The sequence below is a fragment of the Leucopleurus acutus genome, assembly GCF_964270905.1.
Source record: "Leucopleurus acutus genome assembly, chromosome: 3".
NCBI classification, from domain to species: domain Eukaryota; kingdom Metazoa; phylum Chordata; class Mammalia; order Artiodactyla; family Delphinidae; genus Leucopleurus; species Leucopleurus acutus.
Window position 1 is genome coordinate 1,825,556 of NC_139145.1, and position 27,325 is coordinate 1,852,880.

The 27,325-nt window shown below is 62.3% G+C and overlaps 1 protein-coding gene across 4 annotated transcripts; it reads right to left on the bottom strand.

The window, feature by feature from the left end:
- Positions 1-27,325, bottom strand: CSNK1G2 (casein kinase 1 gamma 2). Of its 4 annotated transcripts, none has more exons than XM_082834905.1 (12): positions 27,104-27,325; positions 9,492-9,924; positions 2,773-2,813; positions 2,559-2,628; positions 2,332-2,480; positions 1,999-2,233; positions 1,848-1,933; positions 1,685-1,769; positions 1,437-1,585; positions 1,192-1,275; positions 1,001-1,107; positions 1-881 (listed from the first exon to the last, which is right to left on the bottom strand). In XM_082834905.1, exons 2-12 carry the CDS (start codon positions 9,673-9,675, stop codon positions 827-829), a joined length of 1,245 nt encoding a protein of 414 aa, XP_082691031.1. In that variant the 5' UTR covers positions 9,676-9,924; positions 27,104-27,325; the 3' UTR covers positions 1-826. The 4 variants fall into 4 exon arrangements, with proteins under 4 accessions (XP_082691031.1, XP_082691030.1, XP_082691028.1 ...); XM_082834904.1 differs by having other exon boundaries at positions 1,437-1,603; XM_082834902.1 differs by having other exon boundaries at positions 1,001-1,275.

The following is a 27,325-nucleotide window of genomic DNA, read 5'->3' on the forward strand; positions in this document are numbered from 1 at the left end:
TTTTTTAAAAAAAGCCCCTAAGTTCTATGGCTTCCAGGAAGCATCAGAGAAACGGAAGTGCCATTTCTGTACACTTTTTGTAAAGCAAGACCTAGACGCACACGCGGGGCACCCCCAGCTGCTCTGCCCTCAGCACGCGGGCCCCAGGGGACCACGGGGGCCACACCGACGGGCTGCCGGCTCCACACGCACCTGCGGGGCTCGGATGGGCTTTAAGGCGCTTGTCTCCACGGCTCGGCCGGCAGCGCAGAGCGACACAAGGAGCCCACGGGCCACGCGGTGGCCACCCCGAGAGTTCCAGGCCGGCGGCTCCACGAGCAGGTGTGCAGACCCCCCGCGGGCTGCGCCCACCGGCCCAGGCTTTGGTGCAGCATTTCAGTTGGGGGCCGCTCTCATCCCGCCTTCCCCTTTGGTCTGGGGAGGCCCAGGGCGGGCTCACCCCTGGCAGCAACGCCCCGCAGCGCCCCCTCGAGAAAACGGCCTTTGGATCGAGGGAGACAAGCTGCACTTTATGACACTAACGGGCGAGCGGCGGGCTGGACGGAGGCGGCCGCGCTACTTACACAGCAGACGCGCGGGGGCACAAGGCAGGGCGGCCGCTGTGGTTTTCTCTCTTCCTTGTTTTAAATAGTTAATGCTCTCGGAGGGGAGGACTAGACACAGGTGTAGAAATCTCGGCCAAAGCCTTACGTGAAGGAAGTGACCCCACGCGGGGGCTGGCAGCTCTGCCGGGCCTGCAGTCTGCGTCCAGCGGTGGCCACGTGGCCGTGGAAAAGCGGGCCCCGAGGGGCTGCAGCGGGAGGCTTCAGAGGCCACCGCCCCGGGGTCACTTGTGTCGCTGCAGAGATTTTCTCTTCCTCCTCTTGAAGAAACAGCAGCACCTGGAAGGGGCGGGCACAGGCTGGGAGGCGGCGCAGGCTGGAGAAGAGGGGGATGGGGGAACGGGCGCGAGGGGGTGGGCCCAGGGAGTCCCAGCCCCCAGCAACCTCGGGGGCCTTACTTGGTGTCGTCGGCCACCTCCACCTCTGCGGGGGCCGTGATGGGGGCGTTGGAGTGGCCAGCGGTGGGGTCATCGGCATTCAGCTCCCCGTTGGTGGAGTTCAGTGCCTGCGGGGCAAGAGGGGCACGGGAGTCCTGTAGGCCCTGCTCTCCCCACCCCCACGCTGCTGGGGTCCTCGGCCGGCCCCTCACCTGGTTTTTGCTGTATAGCAGGGCTTTTTCCCGAACCTGAGGCTGCGAGGGCAGGTCGGTGTGGACCGTGCCGATGGGCGTGGGCTGCAAGGGGGCAGGATGCGGCTGAGGCCCGGCAGCCACCCCCCGCCCCACGTCACGTGCCAGCCACCCCCGCCCCCGAGCACAGGGGCTTCAGGGTCCTTGCCAGCTGCCCCCACGCGCCAGGGGCCCCTCCAGCACCAGCCTCCCCTCCGCCCACGTACCAGGGGCTTCCCGGCCCAGTCGTACTCGTAGTCGAACACGAAGCCGCTGCGGTCAAAGAGGTCGGTGAAGAGCTTGCGCAGGTAGTCGTAGTCCGGCTTCTCGAAGAAGTCCAGGCGCCGCACGTAGCGCAGGTACGTGGCCATCTCCTCTGCGGACAGCGACAGGGCTGGGGGGCGTGGAGGAGCGGGGCGGCGGCACTGGGCAGGGGGTCTGCAGGGAGTGCGGGGGACGGGGGGCAGACCCTCACCTGGGAAGCTCTCACAGAGCACCTCGATAGGCGTGGCCCGCTTAGTGTCCCCGATCTTCTGGTAGCGCTCCTTGAGCGTGTCGGCCTGCAGGGAGAGCGCGGTCGGCACCGAGGCGCTGCCCGCAGGAGACCCCCAGCCCCGCCCCGGCCCCGGCGCGCCCACCTTGAGCCCCTGCCAGGGCAGGCTGCCGCGCAGGAAATACATGAACATGTGGCCCAGCGCCTCCAGGTCGTCACGGCGGCTCTGCTCTGCGGGGGGGATGGCAGGTCAGCGCAGCCCTCGCGCCCCCCCGCCCACCCCGCACGCCGCTCACCCTTGCCCAGGTGCGTGTTGATGCTCATGTAGCGCGCCGTGCCCGTCAGGCTCTTGTGCTCGCGGTACGGGATGTGCTTCTTGGTCTCGGGGTCGATGTACTCCTTGGCCAGGCCAAAGTCGATGATGTGGATGGCGTGCTGCCGCTTGGTGCCCGGTCGCCCCACCAGGAAGTTCTCGGGCTTCACGTCGCGGTAGATGAGGCTCTTGGTGTGCACGTACTCCATGCGCGTGATCTGCGGGCGGGCGGGCCTCAGCGGGCTCCCTCCGCCCTGCCCACCTTCCCTCTGCCGCCCCACAGCGTCCGGCCCCCTCGCCCTCCCGCGGCCCGCACCAGCTGGATGGCAATCATGAGCACTGTCTTGAGAGTGAACGTGCGGTCGCACAAGTCGAACAGGTCCTCCAGGCTGGGTCCGAGCAGCTCCAGCACCATGGCGTTGTACTTCCCGCACGGGCCGAAGTAGTAGACCTGAGGGACGCCCTCTGCGGGTGGAGGACACACAGACTCACGCGACGCCCGGGCGGGCTCCCCCTGCGCTCCCACACCCGGCCCCGGGGTACCTGCGGCGCTGAGCTGCTTGTAGAAGCGGTACTCCAGGTGCAGCTGCGGCGCCCGGGACTTGATGGGCTCCTGGGAGGGACGAGGGGACACATGGATGTCACGCAGGGCACGGTCCTGCCCTCCTCCCAGCCCGTGGGGACAGCCTCTGCTGGGGGCCGGCGAGGGGCCTGCCCAGGCTGGGGACTGGGGGAAGGGGGCAGGGCCCGGACTCACCAATTTGATAGCTACGTATTCATTTGTATAGAGATTCTTTCCTGTGGGAGGAGAGGCACGTCAGGTCGGCAGGACCCCCAGCACACAGGAGACCGCTCACGACCCACCCGTCCAAGGGGCACCTCCTGTTCTGCGGCAGCCCTCCTTGAGCGTGGCCCATCCCTCCCGGACCTGGAAGGGAAAAGGATGGGCCCATCCCTCCCGGGCCCGCAAGTACTCCCACCGGCCGTGGGAACCCACATCTGCCCCCGCACCCTCATCTCCTGGGCCCCCTCCCTGCCGTCCTGCCCTCTCCTCCAGCACCGCCCCAGAGGCCAACCCTGCCTCCGCCCACTCGGGGCTGCTCCCAAGTCCTCTGCGGGATCCTTCCCGCCAGCACGCCAACATGCTCCAACTTCTCCCATCTAAAAAAGTGAAAACACAACAAAGAGTCCTGGTGACCCCAAGGCCTTTCTTCAGCTCCAGCCGCAGGGAACCTGGAGGAGACATCACACCCCTCCCACACACCCTCCCCCCACTGTCCCCAGAGGCTCTGTGAGGCCCCCCCACCACCACCTGACCTATGCTCACCGCTCCGGCCTCTAGGGACCCCCGAAGGCGCCCCCCATTCCACAATGCCAGGAACTCCGGCCTTGAGCTGTACACGTCCAGTGGACAGCCCCGCCCCCTCGCTGTGGAGCAGGGGCCCCAGCCAGGAGCCCATCAGGAGGGAGCGTAACCTGCGTCCTCAGCTTAGACAGACGTGCCTGGGGCAGGACGTCTCACGCGGCCCATCGCTGGCCCACCTGGACCTCCAGGTGCCCACGGAGAACAAGCCATGGCGCTCAACCTCACGAAACTACAAAAACACGAGCTGTTCACCTGCTACAGTTCCTACCAGTGGCTGAGCCCCTGGGTGGCCGTCTGCATGCACAGTGTGGGCCAGCCCCTGGGTGGCCGTCTGCATGCACGGTGAGCGCTGTGCACACGCTCCACCCTCTGCCCCTCCCGGTGCTGCCGTCCCGCCTTTCCAGGTCCTGAGCTCCGACTCAGCCCCACGGTGCGCTGCTCCTCCAGGCGACCTCACGCCCGAAGTGCCGTGCTGCTGCGTCTTATTTCTGAGAGGATCCAGTGTGGGAAGAGGCCTCAGCTTCCTCTCCATCCCACTGCAGTGGGACAATCTGGGAGACAGCTGCACCAGGCCGTTCCGCTCCACCCGTGGGTGGCCAAGACACCGGTGCGTATGACCCCACAAGCCCAAGTCAGGGGCCCACATGCCTGTCAGTCGGTCCCCCGGGTCCCTGCCCATCCCGGCTGTCTCATCACTGTGGTGCTTGGCCTGGAGTCTTCAGCTCAGCCTCAGCTCCTCCAGGGCCTTGGTGTCCGTCCCCATCTATAGAGTCAGCTGGTCCCCAGACAACTGCAGGGGTGGCCCCGAGTCTGCGGAGAACCGTGCGTCCGCGTCTCCAGAGTTACTTTCTCTCGGCGATGTTTTTACTGCTCAGCGTAGAGTGTGCGGCCTTTGTGAGATTTGTTCTGGAGGCACCTGATGGGTGTTGGTGCTCTTACACGATCGGGACTATTCTTAAATTTTTACTTTCCAGTCGTTGCTCCAACAGAGAAATACAGTCGATCTGTGTTGGCACATGCAGCAGCCTTACCAAACTCATTCCTTTCTAATTGTTTACTGAAAGACTACTCTGGCCTCCGCACGTGGGCAATCAAGCCGTCCAAGACAGGTCACAGCTGTATTTCTTCCTCTCCCAGCTTTCTACCTCTCTGTTCTGTTCACTGCCACTGTGCGAAGGGGGTGCCCGCAGTGGCCCCTCCTGCAGATTCCACTCCTTCGGTTACTACGAGTAAAAGGCACCCAGTGGCAGAGAAAGAAAGCGCCCATCTAGTCCTCCTCATTTTCATTAAATAGCAGGCATGCCTCTTGTGTTTCCCCTCCACTCTTTATGATGAAAGTTTCACACATTCAGAAGAGCGGGAAGAGCTGGGCGCAGGGAGCCCCACACCCTGGCTGCCTGGGTCACACAATCTGCGATTGCTCTGTTCTGTTGCACAGCCATCACCTGTTCATCTCATTTTCAGATGCGTCTGGAAGTTGCAGACCTCAGCACCCTGCCCCCTAAACACTGCAGCCTGCAGATCAACTTCGATTTGTATTTAGTGCTTGTTTTTCCCTTGGGAGGAGGCATTTACCTGGGAAACGCACAGCATTTGATGAGCTTTGGCAAATGTGTGCTCCTGGGCCACCCCGATCCCGTGAGGACAGACAGCGTCACCGCCACCTCACCTCCTGAGAGGCGGAACACCACCCCACATGCTCCCTGCTCCTTGGGGTTCCCTGCACACGCATGACGCGGCTCGCTCTGGCTTCCTGCCCGGGCGCGTCCGTCGCAGCACGGACACACCTGGCCCATCTCCAGTGTCCGTTACTGAACGCTGCGCACGGGCCTTCCTGTCACTTCTCGGGCAGGTTTGCTGGCTTGTGCTGCGCACGGAGCAGAAGTCCTGTCCGGGGCCAACAAGGCAAGGTGCCCTCCACGCCCCCCAGCCGCTTGTCCGTCTGCTTCTGGGTGGTGTCTGTTCAGATCTCTGGCCCAGTTTTAATCGCAGCACCTGTTTTTTTATTGCTGACCAAGCTGTTGTCTTCTCCTGCGTCCTGGGTAACAGCGCTTTGTCCAATGGTGCTCAGCAAATAGCACCTCCCGGTCTGTGGCTCGCCTACTCGTGTTTTTTTTTTTTTTTAATTTAATTTTACTTATTTTTGGCTGCTTTGGGTCTTCGTTGCAGTGCACGGGCTTCTCATTGCGGTGGCTTCTCTTGTTGCGGAGCTCGGGTTCTAGACGCGCGGGCTTCAGTAGTTGTGGCACGCGGGCTCAGTAGTTGTGGTGCGTGAGCTTAGTTGCTCCGCGGCATGTGGGATCTTCCCAGACCAGGGATCGAACCCCTGTCCCCTGCATTGGCAGGAGGATTCTTAACCACTGCGCCACCAGGGAAGCCCCCCTACTCGTGCTCTAAACAACATTTCTGGAAATTTAAACTTTGATGATGCCTAACTGATCCTTTCTGGTAATTGGTCATCTTATTCTGTGTCTTGGTCCAGAAACCTCCTGTTTTGACTGTGCACGTGGGGAAGCCAAAGTCCTGGAGTCCAGATGAGTTGAAGGTGAGAGTGTGTGTGCGCGCACGTGCATGCGGGCACCTGAAGTCTGGATTTACAGCTTCCTGGGGACCTCGGGTGCTCCAGGCTCTGAGCCTCACCAACAGCCAGCTCAGCAGTAGGTGTGAAAAGTGGGAGAGTCTGCAAGGCCTGACAGAGAACGCCTCCGGGGGGCCATGAGCAGAAGGGAGATGCCGGGGCTGCACAGGGCAGGAGGACGCTGGAGCCTCCACCACCCAGAGCACGGAGGCCACCCTGAACTCCCCAGACATTTGGCTGAGAACCCAGAAAGCCCACACACTGGGAGGGGGCGACCCCAGCCCTTGAGTAATGCCTGCTTGCCACCCACCCTATCAAAGCTGAGAAACAGTCCCTGGTGGGGTCATGATGAGTCGCCAGGATGAAGCATGATCCAGGCCTCACGTGTGGCACCCACATTGTCCAACAGACAATAAAACATCACTAGACATGTGAAAAAAGGAACAGCACTGCAAGAAGGAAAAACAGCGCCAAAGGCACCACAGTAGCTATTTAAAATAGCTACTGCAAAAGGGAACGCTCCTACACTGCTGGTGGGAATGTAAATTGGTGCAGCCACTGTGGAGAACAGTATGCAGGCTCCTCAGAAAACTAAAAAGAGAGCTACCATGTGATCCAGCAATCCCACTCCTGGGCATATAGCCAGACAAATCTATAATCCAAAAAGATACATGCACCCCTGTATTCATTAGCAGCATTATTTAAACAGTCAAGACATGGAAACAACCTAAATGTCCATCAACAGAGGAATGGAGAAAAAAGATGTGTATACACACACACACACACACACACACACACACACACACACACACACACACAGTGGAATACTACTCAGCCATAAAAAACAATGAAATAATACCATTTGTGGCAACATGGATTGACCTAGAGATTATCATATTAAGTGAAGCAAGTCAGAAAGACAAACACCATATGATAGCACTTATATGTGGAGTCTATCTATGAAACAGAATCACAGACATACAGGACAGACTGGTGGTTGCCAAGGAGGAGGGGTTGGGGGAGGGATGGAGTGGGAGGTTGGGGTTAGCAGATGTTAGGTAACACGTCAGCAGATACAAGGTCCTACTGTATCGCACAGAGAACTATATTCAGTATCCTATGATAAACCAATATGAAAAATAATATTTAAAAAAGAATATATGTATAACTGAATCACTCTGCTGTAGAGCAGAAATTAATACAACATGGTAAATCAACTATACCTCAATTTTAAAAAAGCTGGGACTTCCCTGGTGGTCCAGTGGTTAAGAATCTGCCTTCCAATGCAGGGGATGCAGGTGTGATCCCTGGTCAGGGAACTAAGATCCCACACGCCGCGAGGCAACTAATCCCACATGCCTCAACTAGAAAGCCCATGCACCACAACTACAGAGCCCACGTGCTCTGGAGCCTGCACGCCACAACTAGAGAGAAGCCCAGGTGCCACAACTAGAGAGAAGCCCGTGCACTGCAACAAAGATCCCGCGTGCCGCAACTAAGACCCAATGCAGCCAAAAATAAATAAGTAAGATAAATAAATATATACTTCCAAAAAGCTATTGCAAGTATGTTCGAGGATTTTAAGGAAAGGATGGGCAAAATGAACAAGCAGATGGGAAATCTCAACAGAAAAATAAGGGAATCAAATGGAAGTGAAAAATACCGTGTATCAAATGAAAAATTCAGTGGATGTATCAAATAATATATTGGACGCTGCAGAAGAAAAAGAAGGGTGAACTTACAATAAGGCAGTAAAAACTATCCAGGCTGAAGAAAGAAAAAAGACTGAAAAAAAACTTGAGAGGAACCTGAGGGACCTGTGGGACAGCATCAAACACTCCTAATGTGTGACTGGAGTATGAGAACGAGAGGAGACTAAACAGAGGCAGAAAGAACATTTGAGGTAATGATGGCAAAGTTTTTCCAAATTTAACAAAAGAGTGTTAATATACATACCCTAGAAGCGCAATGAACCCAAAGCAGGATAAACAGAAAAAAAACCACACCTAAATTAAGGCCGAATCAACATCTGAACCCAGAGATGAAAAAATCTTTGCAGCAGGCACAAGACAAGACGTACTATATACAGGAGAACAGTGGTCAACAGTAGTCATCAGGGAAATGCAAATAAAGTCCACAGCGAGGCACCACTTCACACCCGCTGGCACGCTCCAAGTGGAAAAGCCTGACAACTCCAAGTGCTGATGAGGATGTGGGATACCGAGAAGCTTCACACGCTGCCCGCGGGAGTTCAAAGGGGTGCGACCGCTTTGGAAACCAGCCTGGCAGTTTCTCATAAGCACACGTGGCCCAGCACTTTGATGAAAACACTCATACACGAGACTTGAAGAAAGGTGCTCAGGGCAATTTTATTCACAACACCCCAAATCTGGGCACAGCTAAAGGTCCCTGAGCAGGGGTGCAGTCGTACAGATGGACAGAGTAACAAACAGCGACTAACTGCAGGCCCAGAAAACCACAGGCTCTGAGGCGGAGGAGCCTGGCAGGAAAGAACACAGTTGCCCCTCGGCCTCCAGGGCAATGCTTCCAGGGGCCCCCGAGGGCACCGAGGTCTGCAGCTGCCCCAGCCCCCGGCATAAAGCCCCACGGCACAGCCAGCACAGCCAGCCCCTGCACCGTGGGTCCCGCACGCTGACGTGTGGAGCAACAGCCAAACCTTGATCCTTAGAGAGCGATTTAAGCCCAAAGCCACTACCCCCGCGGCCCCACGCGCCGCCATCTGTTCACCCAGACCCGTGCTGTTAGGCTGCGGCGCCCAACGCCAAGGCCAGACCCAGGGCAGCCATCTGGGCCCCCAAAGCCACAAGGGGCGCCCCCAGGCGTAGGACAGGACTGGGCCGGGGGACGGGAGCGTGCGCGTGCCAGCCAGTGTGCGTGTGGGCACACATACGTGCACACGCTAATGGGGCAGCAGGGTCGGGGCGCGGAAGCCCCGCTGGGGAAGCTGAAGAGTCGGCCACCGTGCAGCACAGATCAGGCTGGGCACGCGGGGCCCCGCACCCGGGGGAGGGGCCTGTGTCTCCCACACCTCCGCCCTTCTCATGAGCAGTTTGGGCCCCCGCTGCTGGCAGTCCACCGGCTCAGACCCAGAGCCCAGGGCAGTGAGGACCCGCTGCTGATCCCATCCCAGCGACTCTGACATGGCCAAGGTTCAGGCTCAGGACAGGCCTCTCCCGGCCTCGCAGGCCGCTGGGCATATCAGACACCAGCAACACCAGCCGACAGACAGACACGGAACACTGGACGGGGGCTGGGGGTCGCCCACCACTAAGCTCCAACCACTAAGTGCTGTGCAGGAGATGCCCCTGGACCCCCACCTCCGCGTCACCAGCCTCCTGAGCTCTGTGGGCCTGGGCCCCCGGCACAACCGCCCCACAGCTGTCGGGGTCCAGACCTCTGCAGAGCCTCCTCCGGGGGCGGGGGACAGAAACCCACACGCGCTTACCTGCGTTCCCAGCCCTCACGTCCACCCCCGCCCCCGCGTCCCCGGAAGTGAACGAGCGGGGCTCACCTAGCCGGAGCTCCCCGAAGTTGCCACAGCCTATCTTCTTCCCGACTCGGAAGTTGGGGCCCACCATCAGGACCCCCGAGCTGGTCCCCGAGCTCCGGACGCCGTGGCTGCTCCGGCCGGCGGCCTTGGACATTCTCCGGCCCTCCTCCGACTCCCCTTTCCCTCCTTTCTTGTCAAAATCCATAAGTTTGTGGTACCCTGGCCTCTCCACGGTGACTCTGCTGCCGTGCAAATCCCGGCTCCACGGAGACCTGTGGTCGCGGCGGCTCTTCAGGGCTAGCACCCCATGGCGCCCGGCGGGCTCCTGCTAGTGAGACGCGGGCGCTCGCGAGGGCCCGGCCGCAGCGCTCTTCTCGGTGGCCTTGGGGTCACGCATGGGGGGAGGACACATGCTGCTGACAGGTCCCGGGAGCTCAAATCTCGTGGCTCTCGGCTGCAGGAGAAACAGAGGCACGAGTTAGAAGGCCACGATGCGCCCGCCCGCCACGCACCCCGGGGCCCAGAGCACAGCCTGGCAGGGGACCCGGGACTGGGCGTTAAGTGGTGGCGGGACCGTGTTCTGGAAAGATCTCTGACATGCAGGTGCGACCTGTGACCTTCTAGGGGCAGAGGGGAGGGAGGCTCGTGCAACCTGTGACCTTCTGGGGGCAGAGGGGAGGGAGGCTCGGGCCTCTGAGAATTCCACGTGCCGCCTGCCGGCCCACCCCAGGCTAGAGGACGGCTGTGCTGGGAGAGGAGACGCCTAGTTGAGCAACAGAGGCCCCAGCACCGCTCCTCCGAAGAGGACAGGTACAGAGCAGAAAGTGCCCGAGGCTAGGAGACAGGCCCCTGCCACAGACCTGGGGGGCCTCCGAGCTGCCTCTCCTCCACCCCACCCCTGCCCAATATCCAGGTAACATCAACGTCCCTGGGCCTCGTTCCAGGAGCCCGTGACCCTGTGGACAGGTGGGTGACCGGCTGCTGCTGCAGCAGAGTGAGAGGGCAGGAGGGGCTGCAAGGGCCCCGAGTGCGGGCAGATGGGCTGTGAGCCTGACGGGGCTGGCTGGACACGCGCCCCCAAGGCGAGTCCGGCCTGGCCTCTCCAGCAGAAAGCTGGGGCTGTGGAGGGAACGGTGGGCACCCAGATAGCCCTCCAGGTTACAGGGAGGGGCTGGCCACCCGAGCTGGGGGGTGGGGATACACTCCCAAGGTCTGTCTGTGGCGCCGGCTTCTCCCTCCTCCCTCCACCATGTGGACCAGTCACCCTGCAGCTCAGACGGACAGGGCTCTCCCCTGCCAGCTGGCCTAGCCTCTCAAGCCACCTCCTCCTCTCACGAGGGTCACAGGCCCTCGCCTCCTCCTGTCCCCTCTGGCCAATTCTCACGCCAAAGCCACAGGAATCGCTTTAGAAAGAAAACGCTAACCTGCTCCTATGACACCTCCCCACGCCCTCTGCCTGCCCAAGCTCCCCTCGGGCCCAGACTGGCCACTGCGAGGCTCACACCTGTGCTCCCCTCCCCACCAAGCACTCAAGGGCTGACACCTGGTGGAGGCCACGCCCCCGAATGCCTGCAGGGGTCGGGGGAGGTGAGGCCAGGTGAGGGCCCTGACGCCAGGTAGGCGGCCCAGCTGTAGCTCATCCACAACCCATGAAGGCACCCGGGGGAGCCCCCGGCGGGCTGTGGCAGGACCAGCACTGAGGCCTGGTGCCCTGGGGGGGCGATGAGGGGGTCGCCTCCCACCCCCGTGGGTGCCCGAGCCCCCAACTGGCCTCCCACATGGCCCCCAGCGCCCCCACCTACCACCGAGGGCCTGATGGATGGAAGGGCCAGCCAGCAACCGTGTGCCACCGACGGCACAGGTGCCAAGAGTCGCAGGCCGAGGACAGGCCCAAATGAGGGGGCCTCTGGCCATGCGCCTAGAGGCAGGCCCACAGCCAGCAGGACGGGGTGGGGGGATGCTCACACACGCGTGCACACGCCAGTCCGTGCTCGGCACCCACGCAGGTCATCGCTGCCCGGGGGGGCGTGCAGGGCCGGAGCGGCCAGAGCCTGGGAGCCCAGGAGATGCCCAGACAGGCAGGGGCCCAGGCTTCAGGACAAACCTCACCATTTAGGCCGGCAGCTTCCCAACCACATGGACGGTGTGTGTGGACAATGCAACCCCAACAAGAACCGTGCGCCCACCTCCACCACTGCCTGGGGTTCCCACCAGCCGACACCCCGGCACCGCAGCCGCGCCACCCGAGCAAGGGGCCGGCCCGGGGCCGCGCACCCCCGCCCGAGCAGCGCTGTCTGCGCCTGTGGACGACACACTGGTCGCTGGCCAAGCGGTGCCCCTACTCGGGCGGCCACCCGTCTGTCTCCACCTTCACCGGCTGCACTCGCAGGAGATGGATCTGAGCCAAGGGGACGCCACAGGGGCACTGCAGGCCCAAAGGCAGGCAGGGAGGGGCGTGGCCCAGAATCCGGGCCCTTAACAGAGCAGGCCACTCCCCACACCCTCGGCGTCTCAGGGGTTCCGACGCCACGGGCCAGGCCGCTCCCCACCTGTAAGCAGTTAGTTCCCTGTGGGGGGGTGGGCGGGCGGACAGCTGTTCACCATCAGGAATTTGGGAGTCAACTGGGAACAGCTGTTACAAACTTACAAGGAAATAACTAAATTAACAACAAAGGAAATAGTGGGACCTCCCCGCTGGTCCAGTAGCTAAGACTCCATGCTCCCCAATGCAGGGGGGCTCCAGGTTCGATCCCTGGTCAGGGAACTAGATCCCACATGTCACGCAGCAAGGCCAAAATAAATAAAGTGGACAGTTCAACGGTTCTTACTGAACCACAGCTTATGCTTGCAGAGTTGTGCTACAATCACCTCAAATTCCAGCACATTCCATCACCTCAACAAGAAGCCCCGTCCCCATCAGCAGTCACCTCCTCCCTCTCTCCCCAGCCCCTGACAACCACGAACCCACTCTCTGTGTCTGTGGATCTGCCTGTTCTGGACGTTTCCCATCAGTGGAATCGGACACCGTGGGTCCTTCTGTGTCTGGCTTCTCTCACTGAGCATCGTGTTCTCAGGGTCCGTCCACGAGTGTCAGGGCTTCTGTCCTTCTCGTGGCGGAGTGATGCTGCTACGTGTGGAGGGCACGCTCATCCACAGGAGGACACCCGGGCTGTGCCCACCTTTGGGCTGCGGTGAACTGTGCGGCCGGGGCGTTTGTGTACAACCCCCAGGAGGCGAGTGCTGTCTCCCGGCTCGGACCTAGGCTGCAACTGCTGGGTCAGGTGGAAGTTCTATTTTAATTGCCGGAGGAGCTGCCCCCCTCCTGCGCCCGCCCACGCCCGCCGCATCCCCCGGCATTGCTGCCGCCCAGCTTTAGGACAGCTGCCCGGGGCGTGGGGGTCCTGCTTCACCTCCGGGCACGCGTTGCCCCCAGAGCCCGTGCCAGCGCCGGACACGCGCTCATCTCACGGGTGCCTGTGGAAAAGGCACCCAGCAGTGGGGGAGGTGCGCACAGGGACCAGGTGGAGCCAGGCTCAGAGCGGCCAGACGCCTGACCACACGGGAGACTGCACACGACTCACTTCTGGAGCCACCGAGAGGCCAGATGGAGCAGAACCGGGCAGGAGGCAAACACTCCCTGAGATGGGAACCAGCCGGCGTGGGATTCCTGCAGAAAACTGAGGCCACCGCCCCTGGTGCCCGGCCCCCTGCGTCGGCTGTTTCAAGACCTACACACACGCAGCGAACCCGTGCCCTGTACACCCTGGGCACCTTGTGCCCGGACCACACGCCTGGACACGCTACCCTCATCCATTCTGCTGAAGTCCTCCCAGATTCCATAGAGAGGGAACACCAAAATCTACAGGCCACCCTGCTGATGGATACTTAAGGGTGGTTTCCAGCCGGATTTTCTTTCTTGTCAGAAAGAAATTAAAAACACATGCCTGGGGACTTCCCTCGCGGCGCAGCGGTTAAGAATCCTCCTGCCAATGCAGGGGGCACAGGTTCGAGCCCTGGCCCGGGAAGATCCCACACGCCATGGAGCAAATAAGCCCGTGTGCCACAACTACTGAGCCTGTGCTCTAGAGCTTGCGAGACACAACTACTGAGCCTGCGTGCCACAAGTACTGAAGCCCACGCACCTGGAGCCCTTGCTCCGCAACAAGAGAAGCCACCGCAGTGAGGAGCCTGCGCACCACAGTGAAGAGTAGCCCCCACTCGCTGCAACTAGAGAAAGCCCAATGCAGCCAAAAATAAATCAAAAAAAACAACCAAAAAAACAAACCACCACATGCCTGTGCACACACAAGCAGGCACACCAGAGGTGGATGTAAAACCCACGGGAATTTCAAAGATTAAAAGCTGAGCCCTGCGATCTCCCAGCTCCTCGGCTCCACTCCCCGAGGATGCCCCACGCACTCCCGCCAGGCACTCCCGCCTGCAAGCGGCAGAAGCAGCCAGGGTGCAGGGCAGGCAGACGCCAGCAGCAGGCCACCACGGGGCCGTGAGCTCAGGGGGACGCACACACGAGCGGGAGGGGACGAGCGCGGAGGTTCTTAAGGAACCTCTGAGGGTGGCTGCCACGCAGACGAGGCCAGGAGGACTGGGCGCGTCTGCGCCAGTGCGGGGCGGACGCCTCGCCGTCCCGCGTCCCGCCGCCGCGACCCACGCACCCCCGCGGGCAGGGATTCATGTCTGGGTCCCGCTTTGTGCAAGCAGCTTTTATGGGGCGGGGGGCCCTGACACCGCCCAGCCCCACAGCACACACAAGGAACCCCTCCCAGGGCCCCACTCCTCTGTACTCCAAGCCCACCCGCCTGGGAGCCTGTGCCCCGCCACCGGCACCTGGCTCCCTAGCAGGCCTCCTTTCCAGGCCGCGACCCCCGCTTTCAGGCCAGGCGGGACGTGCTCTCGGCCCCAGCCCAAGATCCACAGAGGCACGGCCTTCGCCTCCGCCTGGCCTCACGTCCCCAGGTGCAAACCCTTTCGAGCTCACAGAACCTCTGACGGCCCCAAAGCCACGAGACACGCCCCCTCGGGCTTGTTGAGAAGCGCCCCTACCCCCAGGTGCTCACTCCCAGGCCCTCACTCCCAGACCCTGCAGGACGCAAGCCTCAGGGTCCGGCGACACTCCCCTCGGCAGACCCTTCTCCTCTGCCGCCTCCCAGGATGGCTTGTGTTAGGTGAGCGCTTACTCCGCGCCCAGGGCTCGGGCAGCAGTGCGTTCCCGGCCACAACCCCCAGCAGCAGGCCTGTTCTCCCGGTCACACTGTCCAGCAGGGGGCCCTCCAGCCAGCGCGGAGAAGCACACCTGCGGCAGCCGGTGGGCCGAGAGTCCAGGAGGCGCCATGCAGAGACGGGCATGACCGGGCACAGCAGGGAAGGAGCCCTGTGGGAGCCGAGAGCCAGGGCACAGCCCGCATCAACAGGGGCTGCGGTGCTAGGCGCACCGTGTTGGCCCCCACGCCCCGATGTCCACGGGGCTCCCGGTGGGGAGCCAAGGACAAAATCAGAGACTCTGGCGTGTGTACTCCCCACCCTGGCCCGCAGCCCACACGCGACGCCAGAGGCCCCACCGCAGCTCACCCAGCCGGGCCGACAGCAGCAGGGCAGGCCTACGGGCCCCCCATCCGCCTCCTGACAACAGGCAGGCGTGTGGCCACCACGGGGAGGCGGAGGAGGAGCCCTAGACCCTGAGCCTCCCAGGGACAGGACGCCAGCCCTGCTCACCCCGCAAACGAGAGCAGCCACCCGCAGCGCACACGGAGGGGTCGCCCCACCATCCACAGGATGGTTATCCTGGGCCCCCTCCTGGGGCCTGAGGGGGGATGGCAAGAGCGAGTCCCCCACTGACCTGGGGGGAGCAGGGGTAACAGAGAGTGGACACAGGGCTAAAACCAGAGCCAAACGTTGCCAGGAGCCTGGGCGTCTGCAGGTGCCCCCCGGCACACCTGGGGGACCGGGAGGCAGGTGTGTGTGATGCCAGCCCCGGTGCAAGCGCCGAAGCTAAAACTCATCATGGGGGGGGTGTACCCAGTCCTTGACCCAACCCTAAAACAAAGCCAGTCTCGATCCAACCAACATGGCCCTCAGGTCCTCCCAGGGGCACCTGGACTCTCCCCCCATGCAGGGAAGGCCCTCCAGGGGTGTGGGCTCTGCTCAGGCCCCCATGGCCAACTTAAATTCCACAGGCCCCGCTGAGCCCCGATGACCCCCTCTTGCCCCCCAGGCCAGTCCCCAGGCGGCCCCTGGCCTGCCTTCCAGCTCAGGTGAGTTACCTGCCGTGTTCTCTGGGGGGTCCTCCATCTCGTCAGGGCCTGGGCCAGGTCCCCTTCGCGGAGGCCCTGGGAACCCCGTTGTCTGAGCGCCTCCACCCAGTGATGTCACAGTCCCTGGCCGACATCACAGGCACAGCCCTGGCCCAGAGGCAGGGCCAGTCTGGGGCGGCCCCTCGGAGGCTGCCTGGCTCCACCGCACACGGCAGGCCCTGGTGGGTGCCGCCTAGGAAGTGCCGGGACTCTGGTGGGATCGTGGCTGCGGCCCCTCTGAGGCACCTCCGGACACGCGTGTCCCTCCATCAGGCTGAGCCCGTTTCCGTCCCACGGGGCCTTGGTGACACGTGTAGGGAGGGCCTCCTCCCCAGGGTCACCCAGAGCTGGGGTTGGCACCCCAGCAGCCGTGAGCACCCCGAGCGTCAGGTCTTGGTGCCTATGCACTGCTCCCCAAGAGGGACCCGGACCCTGGAGACGCGCCGGCCCTGGGGCCGCAGCCTAGAAGCTTGAGGTCACCGCAACGTGGAGTTACAGCACAGAGCTAGGAAGTGGCCCTAAAACAGTGACCAGCCCCCGGGACGAGGTCGACACCTAAATGAATTAGGCAGAAATGGGTCACAACACACTGACTGACAGACAAGGGAACGCGACCTGAGGAGACGGGAGAGGAAGGGGCACCCCACCCGGCGGAGGCTGCAGGTAACCGCCACCAGCAATGCTGGAGCACGCCGAGGCGCAGCCTGGCATCACCTTCTCAGCAGCCACGAGGAAAAGTCCGTGTGCGGCACAAGCCGGCTGCTGCCCAGACGCTGCGCCCCCTGGAGAAAGGGGTGGAAGGGGGCCAGACTTCACGCTCGGGGGCAGCCGCAGGCTCGGGGTCATGAAGAGCAAGTGTGGGCAGAGACGCACAGGTGCACAGCCAAGCTACAGGCGAGCCCAGGAGGACTGGGGAACTGACAGCGCTTTCCTTCAAACCTCTCCAGACTTGAAACGTTCTCACGACAGACCCCACAGCCTCAACCCAGAAGTCACCGGGCGCTTCTGTGCAGGGGCGACTCGAGAACCTACCGGAGGAGTGCTCGGCAGTGACCCCTGGACACAGCACCTGGAACGAGCTGAGGTGCTGCATCGTTCGCAATGCTGGGAACGGGTGGGCCCGGGCCGCGGGTTCACTGGACTGTTCTCGCTGCGTCTGGGCACGTTTAAAAGCCTCCCGACAGAGAGCTAAAAGGAGAACAGGCGGGGGTCGGGGAGGGTGGGAAGGGACACAGAAGGAGTCCGATCACGGGGACGGCGGGCGTCCAAACCCCACATGATGCCAGGTGGAACACAAGACAACTGGAGGCGCAGAGACAGGGCCGGGCCGGCCGCACGGGCACGACTGGCCGTCCTGCCCCAGCACACGGGCCACGCATTCACAGAAGGCAAACACACAGAAGCGCGCTCGGTGGCACCAGGCACGTGCCAGGAGCTCAGCACCGCCGGGGCTGCCGCACACTGTCCTGGACGAGCAGGTCTGGAACCTTCCATCACCGCGGAGGCTGGCCTCTCCCTGCAGCCCCTCCGCCAAGGCCTTGTCCACACCTTCGCAGTGAGCTAGCCGCCCGTGGAGGGGGCAGCACCATCCCAGCCCACATGACAGGCCTTGCGTGACCCCTCGTCCTGGATGCTCAGGTCAGCTGTGCCTGCACTGCAGCCCCATATCGGTCCCAGGAGGGGGCTGAGCTGTGTCCCCCAAAGACACGTCCCACCCCTGGAGTCTGGGACTGTGACCTTATCTGCAAATGAGGGTGGGCCTGAAGCTGTGACGGGTGCCCTGTGAGGAGAGGAGACAGAGACAGGGAGACGGCCATGCCCCCCACCCCAGGAGAGCGGGCGACACCACCACAGCCCGGGGGCCTGGGGCAGAGAGGACGTGGGGTAGAGAGGACGTGAGGCAGCATGGACTCTGGCTGAGGATGACGTATGAACACGGGCCCATCAGCTGGGTTGCGGGAGGTGCTGAGGGGCTGGTCGTGGGCACACGGGGACCCTCTGAACTGATTCACAGCCTCTCTGTAAATCTAAAACTGTTCTAAAACAAAGTCTGTTTAGGGACGTCCCTGGTGGTCCAGTGGGTAAGAGTCCGCCTTCCGATGCAGGGGACGCGGGTTCGATCCCTACTGAGCCCACACACTCTGGAGCCCATGCGCCACAACTAAGAGAGAAGCCCGCGCCGCAAGGAAAGATCCCACGTGCCACAACTAAGGCCCAACGCAGCCAAAATAAATAAATAAATAAATAACTTAAAAAAAATAAAGTCTATTTAAAAAACAACCTCGTGGCTTCCCTGGTGGCGCAGTGGTTGGGAGTCCGCCTGCCGATGCAGGGGACACGGGTTCGTGCCCCGGTCTGGGAAGATCCCACATGCCACGGAGCGGCTGGGCCCGTGAGCCATGGCCGCTGAGCCTGCGCGTCCAGAGCCTGTGCTCCGCAACGGGAGAGGCCACAACAGTGAGAGGCCCGCGTACCGCAAAAAAAAAAAAAAAAAAAAAAACAACAACCTCCACCTCCTCTAGCAGCTCCCCCAGTACCCACCCAGCACCCACTCCAGTCCTCACTCCAATGTCACCCACCCAGCCCCTCGAAGAGCATCACGGTGCTCACCACCATCGACGGCAGCCCATCCACCCAACGTGCTCCCCAGGGACACAGCAGGTCCCGGGGGGAACATGGCGGCTACTTGCTGAAAGGGGTCCGAGAGCACAAGGGGCAGAGCAGGGAAGTAACGCGAAGGCCTCTGCGGGCCAGAGCGTGGGGCGGGGACACGTGCGCCGATGGAAACGATGGAAAGCTGGGCTCCCAGGCCAGGTGCTGGGAGACGCACGTCAGGGCCCTCAGAAGCGGCCTCCGCGCTTCCACAGCAAGGAAGCTAGACTGCAGCCCAGGGGCTCCTCTGTGCCTTCCCTGCCCCTGCCAGCACGTGCAAACTTTCCTGAGCTCAGGAGCAGGGCGGGGGAAAGGGTGGGGAAGAGGGTTCTCAGCACGGAGCCTCACGCGGAGCCCCGGCTGGGCACGGAAGCGGGGTTGCGGGGGTGGGGGGGGGACACGCAGACGCAGGGGCCGGAGAGACACACGAGGGAGGACATTAAGGGGCCCCCAGAGCACCTGCAAACTCGCCAGAAAACCACACCCACCAGCCCACCCGTCCGACCAGCCCCCCACCGGGTGAGGAGTCAGAGACAAAGACCCGGGCCCTCCCCTCAGGGCCGGGGTCATCACGACGCAGCTGCCTCTGGGAAGGAGGCCCAGCGCCTGCCCAATGGGCCGGGCTCCTGCATCCAGGCTGGAGCCTCCACGGTCCTCCCTCCCCAACCCCCCACCTGGACCTGGTGCACCAGGAGCTTGCCTGAGGCCCACAGGGCTTCGTTTCCCGTGGCGCAGCCTGAGACGGTCTCTCTACCCCACACGGAGGAAACCCGCAGCCAATCCCGACGGGTCCGTCCGCAGCGTGTCGCTGGACCCGCTTACAAACACGCCCGTGTTGTTCAGCGGTCTGGAAGGACTTCACCAACGCGTGGCTGGTGCCCACCTCCTAGATTCTGAGCAAGTTCTTAAGACATTCCCACGCTTTGTCATAACGGCCATTCTCCACAACGTGCGTGTGGCTTTTGCTACTGAAAACACCAACGAGAGGACAGTGGTTTTGTGGTATCACAACTGGGGGGGCCACCTGGCCCTGTGGGGCCTGCCGGTCACTCCAGGCACTGGACACGCCTGCTCAGAGGAGAGCAGCTGAGGGCGCCAGGACCGAAGTCCACGGGCCAGCCCGTTGTCTGTAATGTCAAAGGGCAGGACCAGCCCCAGCGCCCACATGCTCCAAAGGGCTGGCATTCTGGAAAGTGCAGGGCAGTGGGAGAATGGTCTTCCAAAAACCGGCCAGGGTTCCCAGGCTCTGAGGAGACAGACACCACCACAAAGGACAGACCCCAACCCAGGACAGGAGAGATGCTGGGAGAGGCCAGGACACAGAACCTGGAGAGGAAGCTGGCGGGGACGTGGACAAACGGGACCCTCACCCATGGCGGGTGGGGCAGAAGGTGGTGCAGCCGCCATGGAAAACAAGCAGCAGTTCCTCAAAAGTTAAACACGCAGTCCCCACTCGACCTACTCCATGTCCACCTGAGGCAACTGAGAACACGTCCACGCACACCTGTGTCTGCACATCCACAGCAGCATGACTCATGACGGCCAAGAGGTACACACGACCCACATGTCCATCAATTGAGGAGTGAATAAATAATGTGGTCCCTCCACACACGGGAACATCACTCAGCCACGAAAAGGAGTGAAGCCCTGACACTCGCTACCACGTGGATGGACCGTGAGACCACGATGCTCAGTGAGAGAAGCCAGACACAGGACACACAGGGTGCGACTCCACTGATGGGAAACGTTCAGAACAGGCAGATCCACAAACACAGAGAGTGGTGAGTAGCTATCATGGGCTGGGGAGTGACTGCTCATGGGGACATGGTTCTTTTGGGGGTGATGGAATGTTCTGGAAATGATTTTAGTGACGACTGCACAATTTGTGAATACACTAAAACCACCAAGGTGTACTCGCCAGCGAACTTCATGGTCTGGGAGTCGTACCTCAGCTAAAACCGGGGGCGTGTGTGGCATCTCCACAGAGCTGTCTGGAGGGGCACAGGGCGTGAGGCTTGGCAGGTAGCCCAGAGAACAGGGCTTGTCCGGCGCAGATCAAAGTCCGACGCACGTGCAGCTGCCAGAGCCACGCCTCCCCCCCCACCAGTTGAAGCAGCTTCTGTGACAGACACGCAATAAATCCTTCAGAGGACAAGGGGTTCGTGCCCACAGGAAGTAAGAGACGCAGACACCGGCAAGAAGGTGGGGAGAGGAGGAAGGGCTGACTCACGGCCTCAGTCCTTCCCAGCAGCCCAGGACAAGGCCCCAGGGGCGCAGAGGTGTCCCCACGATGGCCCAGGACGGGCTCACGCTCACCTGGGCACACTCAGGAGCTCCCTTCTCGCCCCAGAACTGCCCCGCTGGCCTCTGGCCCCGCTCAGCAAGCAAGCAGCACCCTGACTTTGGTCCCCCAGACTGGCCGCGAGCTGGAGCGCCTCCACTGCCCAGAGGCTGCATCAGAGTCACCAGATGCCCAGTCCACCCCCAGATGCGGAGGCCGGGGCGGGGCCTGCAGCCGCCTGGGAGCACCACCTCCTCATTGCAAAGGTCCCCCTCCACACCTCAAGGCCGGTCACCGGCCCCAACCCACTGAGGCCAACACAGCCCCAAGCCCCAGATGGAAGGCTGCCACCAGCCCGGGGTGGCCAGACACAGATAAAAACACAGGGCGCCCAGCTGACACGGAAATTTAGATAAGCAGCTAATAACTTCTACTACAAGTATGTCCAATGCGCTATTTGAGGCCTATTTATACTAAGCAATTTTCGGTGGTTTGTCTGAAACTAAAATTTCACTGGGCACCCCGCACTGTTATCAGCTACACGTGGCCATGACTGACAGCAGCGCAGACAGCCTCTGCCAGGACTCACATTGCCAAAGGCACTGATGTTTTCTACTCAAGTCCGTGCGTTTGTTAAAATCAAGCGTTTCCGATGAAAACTTAGCTTCCAAATGGTGATGAGCCACGAGTATGGATATATACCCAAATAGGAAGGACATAAGCCGCCTCAACAGTAACTTCTCACACCAATTAACGTTTCAATGATCATACCTCAGAAAACAAAATTAAATGACATAAACGAGCGTCACCTGTTGCTTTCTACTTTTCAACCAGGTACCAGCACACTGTCCACCATCCACACGGCTTACATCCTGTCTGTCTTGCGGACCAGGGCTGGGGACCCTGATAGACACCTGGGCCTCCAAAATACTCCGCACCACCCGCAAGCTGGGTACTGTCATGACCATTTCAGACGGGGAAGCCTAGGCTGGGGTGTGAGAGGCGCCGGGCGTGCCCTGCAGCCTGCCTGGGTGAGGGGCACTACCCAGGGGCGCGTGGGGACTGGCCGGGCTGGAGCCCCAGCTTTGGAGGGAAGGCAGTGGAGCGTCCAGGGGAGACGGTCTCCTGATTGGCTCTGCCCCCTTCATCTGGCCACAGAGGAAGCTCCAACTCCCCAGGCAGCAGCCTGGAGGCCACGGGCGAAACCAGGAGGGAGGATGAGGGTCACCCTCGGACGAGCAGCAGGGCGGCCCGAGGTGAGGGGGCAGACACTGCCCCATGGGGGGACCTTGGCCGGCCACCACGTCCAGTCCACATGAGCCACATCCCTCCAGGCCTCCCCTCTGCCGGTCCCCTCCCCACCTGCTTCCACAGACTTCCAGCTCCTGGGGGCAAAGGTGGGCCTGTGGAGGCCCAGAGACACACTCAGGGAGCACCTGAAACGGGCACCCACCGGGCCCTCACGGCAGGCTGTGGGGTGCAGGAAACACCCAGCTGGGGCGCTCGCCGGGCTGATCCTGCCGCCCTAACACCGTGCAGCACCTGGGATGTTTGCAGCTGTCACGACGGGGCTGCCCTAGAGAATGACCCGGCCCCAACGCCCACAGTGCCGAGGGGAGAGAGCTGGTTCTAGAAAGAGTCCCTCATGCAGGTTCCCGCTAGACCCATGGCTGCAGCTTCAGGAAACAAGTAGCTCATGACTGAGGGCCGGCAGTCCGAGGGAGGGCCCAGGCCAGGGCGGGAGCTCCCCAAACTGCCCCCGTGCAAGCGTGACAGCAAAGGTGGAGGTGGGGCACTGGTGGGGCGACAGGAGCACAGGGTGGCACGAGGGGTCCTGGGAGCTATCGGCACTGACCTGGGCCCTCCCGGCCCGCTCGGGTTAAGCTACGCGAGCGGCTGGCTTCAAGGCCAGCCCGTCCATGTGGGTGATCCCCGAGACGGTGCGGCCTGGCACACAGCACGGTCAAGTTTCTGTAAAGACACCAGTCTCCCAGCGTGGCCCCCTGAAATGACACCCAAGGCCTGTTCTAGAAGCAACGAGGAAGGGAGCCTGCACGTGTCCCCAGGCACCTCCCCCAACCTCAGCCCTTGCCACCCCACCGTCCCCCCACGAAAGCCCCCGGTCTTTCCGGAATTCTCTGCCTGGGATTCTTAATCTCAGCCTACTCCCCAGCCAGCTGCCCCGCGGTCCCGGCTGGGTCACCCACTGGGCGCCCAGCAGAGCTCTGCCACGTGCCTACCAGCCAAGCTCTGGAACCACAGCGAGCAGAGCCCCCCATGACGGGCACGGCCGCAAGGGGGCACCGCAAACACTCACCAAGGCCCCACAATGAGCGACGTTGCCGTGCAACCCTACGCCCTGCAGGGGGCTGGCAGGGGAGCGGCCTGGCCCCCAACACCAGGCAGGGCTGTCCCCTCATTCAAGAGGGCGGAAGTTCCACTTTTGGCTGCATTAGGCCTTCGTTGTGGTGCGCGGGCTTCTCGTTGCGGTAGCTTCTCTTTGTTGCCAAGCACGGGCTCTAGGCTCACGGGCTTCAGTAGTTGTGGCGCACGCACTTCAGTAGTTGTGGCACGCGGGCTCTAGAGCACGGGCTCAGTAGCTGTGGCACACGGGCTCAGTTGCTCCGCGGCTTGTGGGATCTTCCCGGACCAGGACTCGAACCCGTGTCCCCTGCATTGGCAGGTGGATTCTTAACCACTGTGCCACCAGGGAAGTCCCCAAGCATTGGCAGGTGGATTCTTAACCACTGTGCCACCAGGGAAGTCCCCAAGAACAACTTTTTAAGACTGAGGTGCATCACAGACCGACGTAAAGTTGTGATACATACAGTATATATTTCTACCTTTTTTTTTTGCAGTATGCGGGCCTCTCACTGCTGTGGTCTCTCCCGTTGCGGAGCACAGGCTCCGGACGCGCAGGCTAAGCGACCATGGCTCACGGGCCTAGCCGCTCCGTGGCATGTGGGATCTTCCCGGACCGGGGCATGAACCTGTGTCCCCTGCATCAGCAGGCGGACTCTCAACCACTGCTCCACCAGAGAAGCCCCTATTTCTACCTTTAAATAGCGATCCTACCATGACCCTGGATGACCCGGGACCAGATCCAGCACCTGGGTGCCCCTGCCCGCCACTGGCAGGAGAGGCTCCGAGCAGCGGGAGGATGGTGGGCAACTCTCCGTTCTCCAAAGGACGGGCTGCTGGCGGGGGCACCGGGGGAGAGCAGTCCCGCACCAGGGGTGCTCAGGCACCGCGACATCTGCACTTGCTGGGACCTCCTGGCGCCCCGCACGCACTCTGCATGGGCTCTGCAGGCTGGGTCTCCGCGGTGAGGGGAGGGGCTCACCCTCTGGAATTTAAGCACCGCAGTCTGTTCCAAGCAACCTGGCTTCTGCCGCTCACTGAAAGGGGCTTACAGGAAGGGCTGCGTGACAGCAGGGCGGGCGCACATCCGTGGACCGTGCCGGGTACCAGGGGACGCATGGGGTTCGGAGAAGGAAGTGCTGCTACCAGCCACTCTCCCGGAGAGTCCCACCGACCCTCTGCATGGAGCCCCGCTCTACAAAGGCGGGCGTGGGCTCAGCCTGGACCAGAAGCTCCTGTGGAAGACAGGGCACGAGGGAGGGGCTGAGGCCAGGAGAGGAGATGGGTACTCGCAGCCCCTGTGGGCCAGCGGAGCCCAGGGAGCATAGGTCTTCCTACTGGAGGTCACTCAGGCCTCACCTCCTCATCTGTAGGATGGGCACTTGGGCCATCGCCCAGCACAGGCCCCCCAAAGCTCCCAAACGGGGATGGGCAGACACGGAGCTGCCCGAGGTAGGGCCTTCCGCACCTACCAGGTCTCGGGCCTGGCGGACCCTTCCTCCACGGCGGAAAGATTCCCGACCCGACGGCCAGAGCTCTCCCGAGCACACCCCGCTGCCTAGATCACGACAGCCAGGCCCCCATTGGGCGTGACAGCACCAGCTGGACCCCAGACACTGACCACGACCCCAAGCCGCACGCACCATCCATGCTGACCCACCCAACGCCCCTGGCCGTGACACCCCGCTGCCAGCTCCCTCCCCAGCCTGCAGCCTGGTAAGGCCTCCCAGTAAGGCCTCTGGGGGGGGGGGGCAGGCAGCAACCCAAACCCACAACAACTGTGAGGAGAAAACCTGCTGCTCTGAGGTGGCCCAGGCAGCACTGGAACAAGGAGTTCCTGGTGCCCCAGGACGTCCAGGGGAGGTGCTACTTCCCCAGGTACAACCTTGTGGGGACTGGGCCCACAATGAGGGCTCGCTCAGACCCACCAGTAAACCCCCAAGGACACAGGTTGCCCCTGCAGCTGTCCAGAACGCCTCTTGGCTGGCTGGCTTCCCCAGAGCTGGAACGAACAGATAGAAAACTTTCAGTGTAAAAAAAAAAACCAACAAACCTCACCTACTTCCTCTTGCAATCCAGAGGTAATTACTATGTAGCTGAAAGGAGGAGGTTAAGATGGAACCAGCAGCAGCAGTTCAGAGGAGTCTGTGTACACACGGCTCTGCTGTCACATCTCTGAGCCAGGGAATGAGATGCCTGTCCCCAACCCGCTTCAGAAAAATTTAGAGGAACTCGAAATCAGACCAGAAGACCCAAATGGCAACTGCACACAGAAAAACCAGAGCCGGGCTGGATGACCGCTGCAGACCCCAGGGTTTGGCCCACCCCTAGGGTGGGGGTCCAGCCAGCTCCTTCCCAACCCCCCTCCCTCCACGGCCAAACGCAGCACATACAACTGGCCCCCAGCCTGGGAGCTGCCCCCCACCAGCTGGACCCCCGGCCCACACCCACCACCCCCAAGTGGCCCTCCCATTCCACTCCTCAGAGGCAGGGCCACAGACACCACCGCAGCCGGGGAACTGAACACCTGGGGCCCCGGAGACAGTGAGGCGGGCCTGTCCAAGGCTGTGTGCGCTCCTGGGGGCGCTACAGTCAACCCCCCAACCCACCTGGCCACGCGCCTGCGGAGCCACAACTTGGTGGAGACGCAGCAGATAAAAACGAACTCCTGGCGAGGACCACAAACTTCCCCCTTTCAAACCGGCGGCCCAGCTCAGCCGGTTCCCCTCAAGCACAGCCTCCACCTCCTTCCAATCAGAGCCATCCCCCAGCCCCCGGTCTTGCCCCCAGGTCAGAGCCTTTGTGCTCTCCCACGGATCTCTCACATCCCTGAACCACAGGAGCCCGTGGGGGCCCGGAAACGCCAACTGAGCCTGTCCATGTCCCCTGGAGCAGGGACGGGGGACCCCCCAGAAGCCCCTCAGGATGGATGTGTGAACAACCCTGGAGTCCCAGATGCTGGCCTGGCCAGGGTCCCCCTGTGGAAGGGGTTGGGGAGAGAATGCTAGGCTCCACCTATGTGCACAGAGCTCTCCAGGCCGTTTCCTGCAAACAATGCCATCCGGAGGCCAAGGGACTACCCCAGCTGCCCAAAGCCTGCCCAGGACGACGCCTCGGACGTCACAGCAGTGCTCTCAGCCCCCAGCCCGATAGTGAACACACTTCCCCTGAGAAAACAGGGGCAGAGGAAACAGGGGAAGCACAGGGCAGGGAGGGGATGAGTGTGGCTGCTGGGCACGCAGACATCGCACTCCCCTCCCTGATCCGAAGTGTTTCCGGAAAACAAAGCCGGTGGCGAGGGCGGAAGGGGGAGGCGCAGCCAGGCGAGAGCCGGGAGTTCCTGAGCAGCCCACAACAGGTCCCCCAGACCAGACCCCTACTGTTGCTCCCCTTCCCTGCTCCCAGCTCCCCGCTAAAACCTGCAGGGCCACAGAGGGGCGAGTGTATGCGCCAGCGTGGAGAGGAGCGATGGGCCCAGTAGAGAGAGCTGGAGGGGTGGGAGGACGCGGGGAGCGGACCGTGGGCTTGAGCGCTGGGAGGTGGTGAAGGGGGGAGGTGGGGTGGGGCTGAGGGACAGTGGGGGACACTGAGGTCTGGAGTGAGGGAACAGTAGGGTCTGGAGTGAGGAATCAGGAAGGACAATGAGGTCTGCAGTATGGGGATTAGTGGGGGTGAGAAGTGACATGGCCTGAGTTCGGGGGTCGCTGGCGGCGGCAAGATCAGGGGTGCAGGGGAGAAGTGCTAAGCGGGTGGGGTCTAGAGTGTGGGGGTCAGTGAGCTGGAGGGGCAGTGGGGTCGCAGTGCAGGGGTCAGTGGGGAAGCAGAGTCGGCAGTGCAGGGGTCCACAGGAAAGGGTCAGGACTGTGGGGTCCGCGGGGTGCGGGACACGGGATGCAGGGGTCTGCGGGGGTCCGAAGTGAGGGTGTAGGGGCTGCGAGGTGCCGGAACTGGGAGGTCCTCGGGATATAAGGGCGGCGTGGTCCGGGAGTCCGCGGGGGTGGGGCCGCCGACAAGGGCGTCCGCGTCGTTACCTGACGGCCTTCGCCGTGGTCGTGGCCGTGGCCCCGCGGCCGGGCGGCCGGGCTGGGCGGCCCGGGCTCCCTCAGCAGCGCGGCGCGGGCCCCCGCTCCGGACCCCGTTCGCGCTCCGGCTCCGGCTCTGGCGCCCGCTCGGGCCCCCACTCCGGCGCCGCTGCAGCTGCCGGCCTCCGCATGTTGGGCGCGGGCTGTCCCAGCCGCGCGGGCGCCCGGCTC

Bases quoted from the DNA above. Each gene is read 5' to 3' on its own strand.
- CSNK1G2 (XM_082834902.1), bottom strand. From the start codon at position 9,675: ATGGATTTTGACAAGAAAGGAGGGAAAGGGGAGTCGGAGGAGGGCCGG. The intron at 2,814-9,491 runs GTGAGCCCCGCT...CTCCTCCCACAG, and splicing joins CTTCGGGGAGCTCCGGCTAG to GAAAGAATCTCTATACAAAT. The intron at 2,234-2,331 runs GTGCGGGCCGCG...GCCCGCCCGCAG, and splicing joins TCATGATTGCCATCCAGCTG to ATCACGCGCATGGAGTACGT.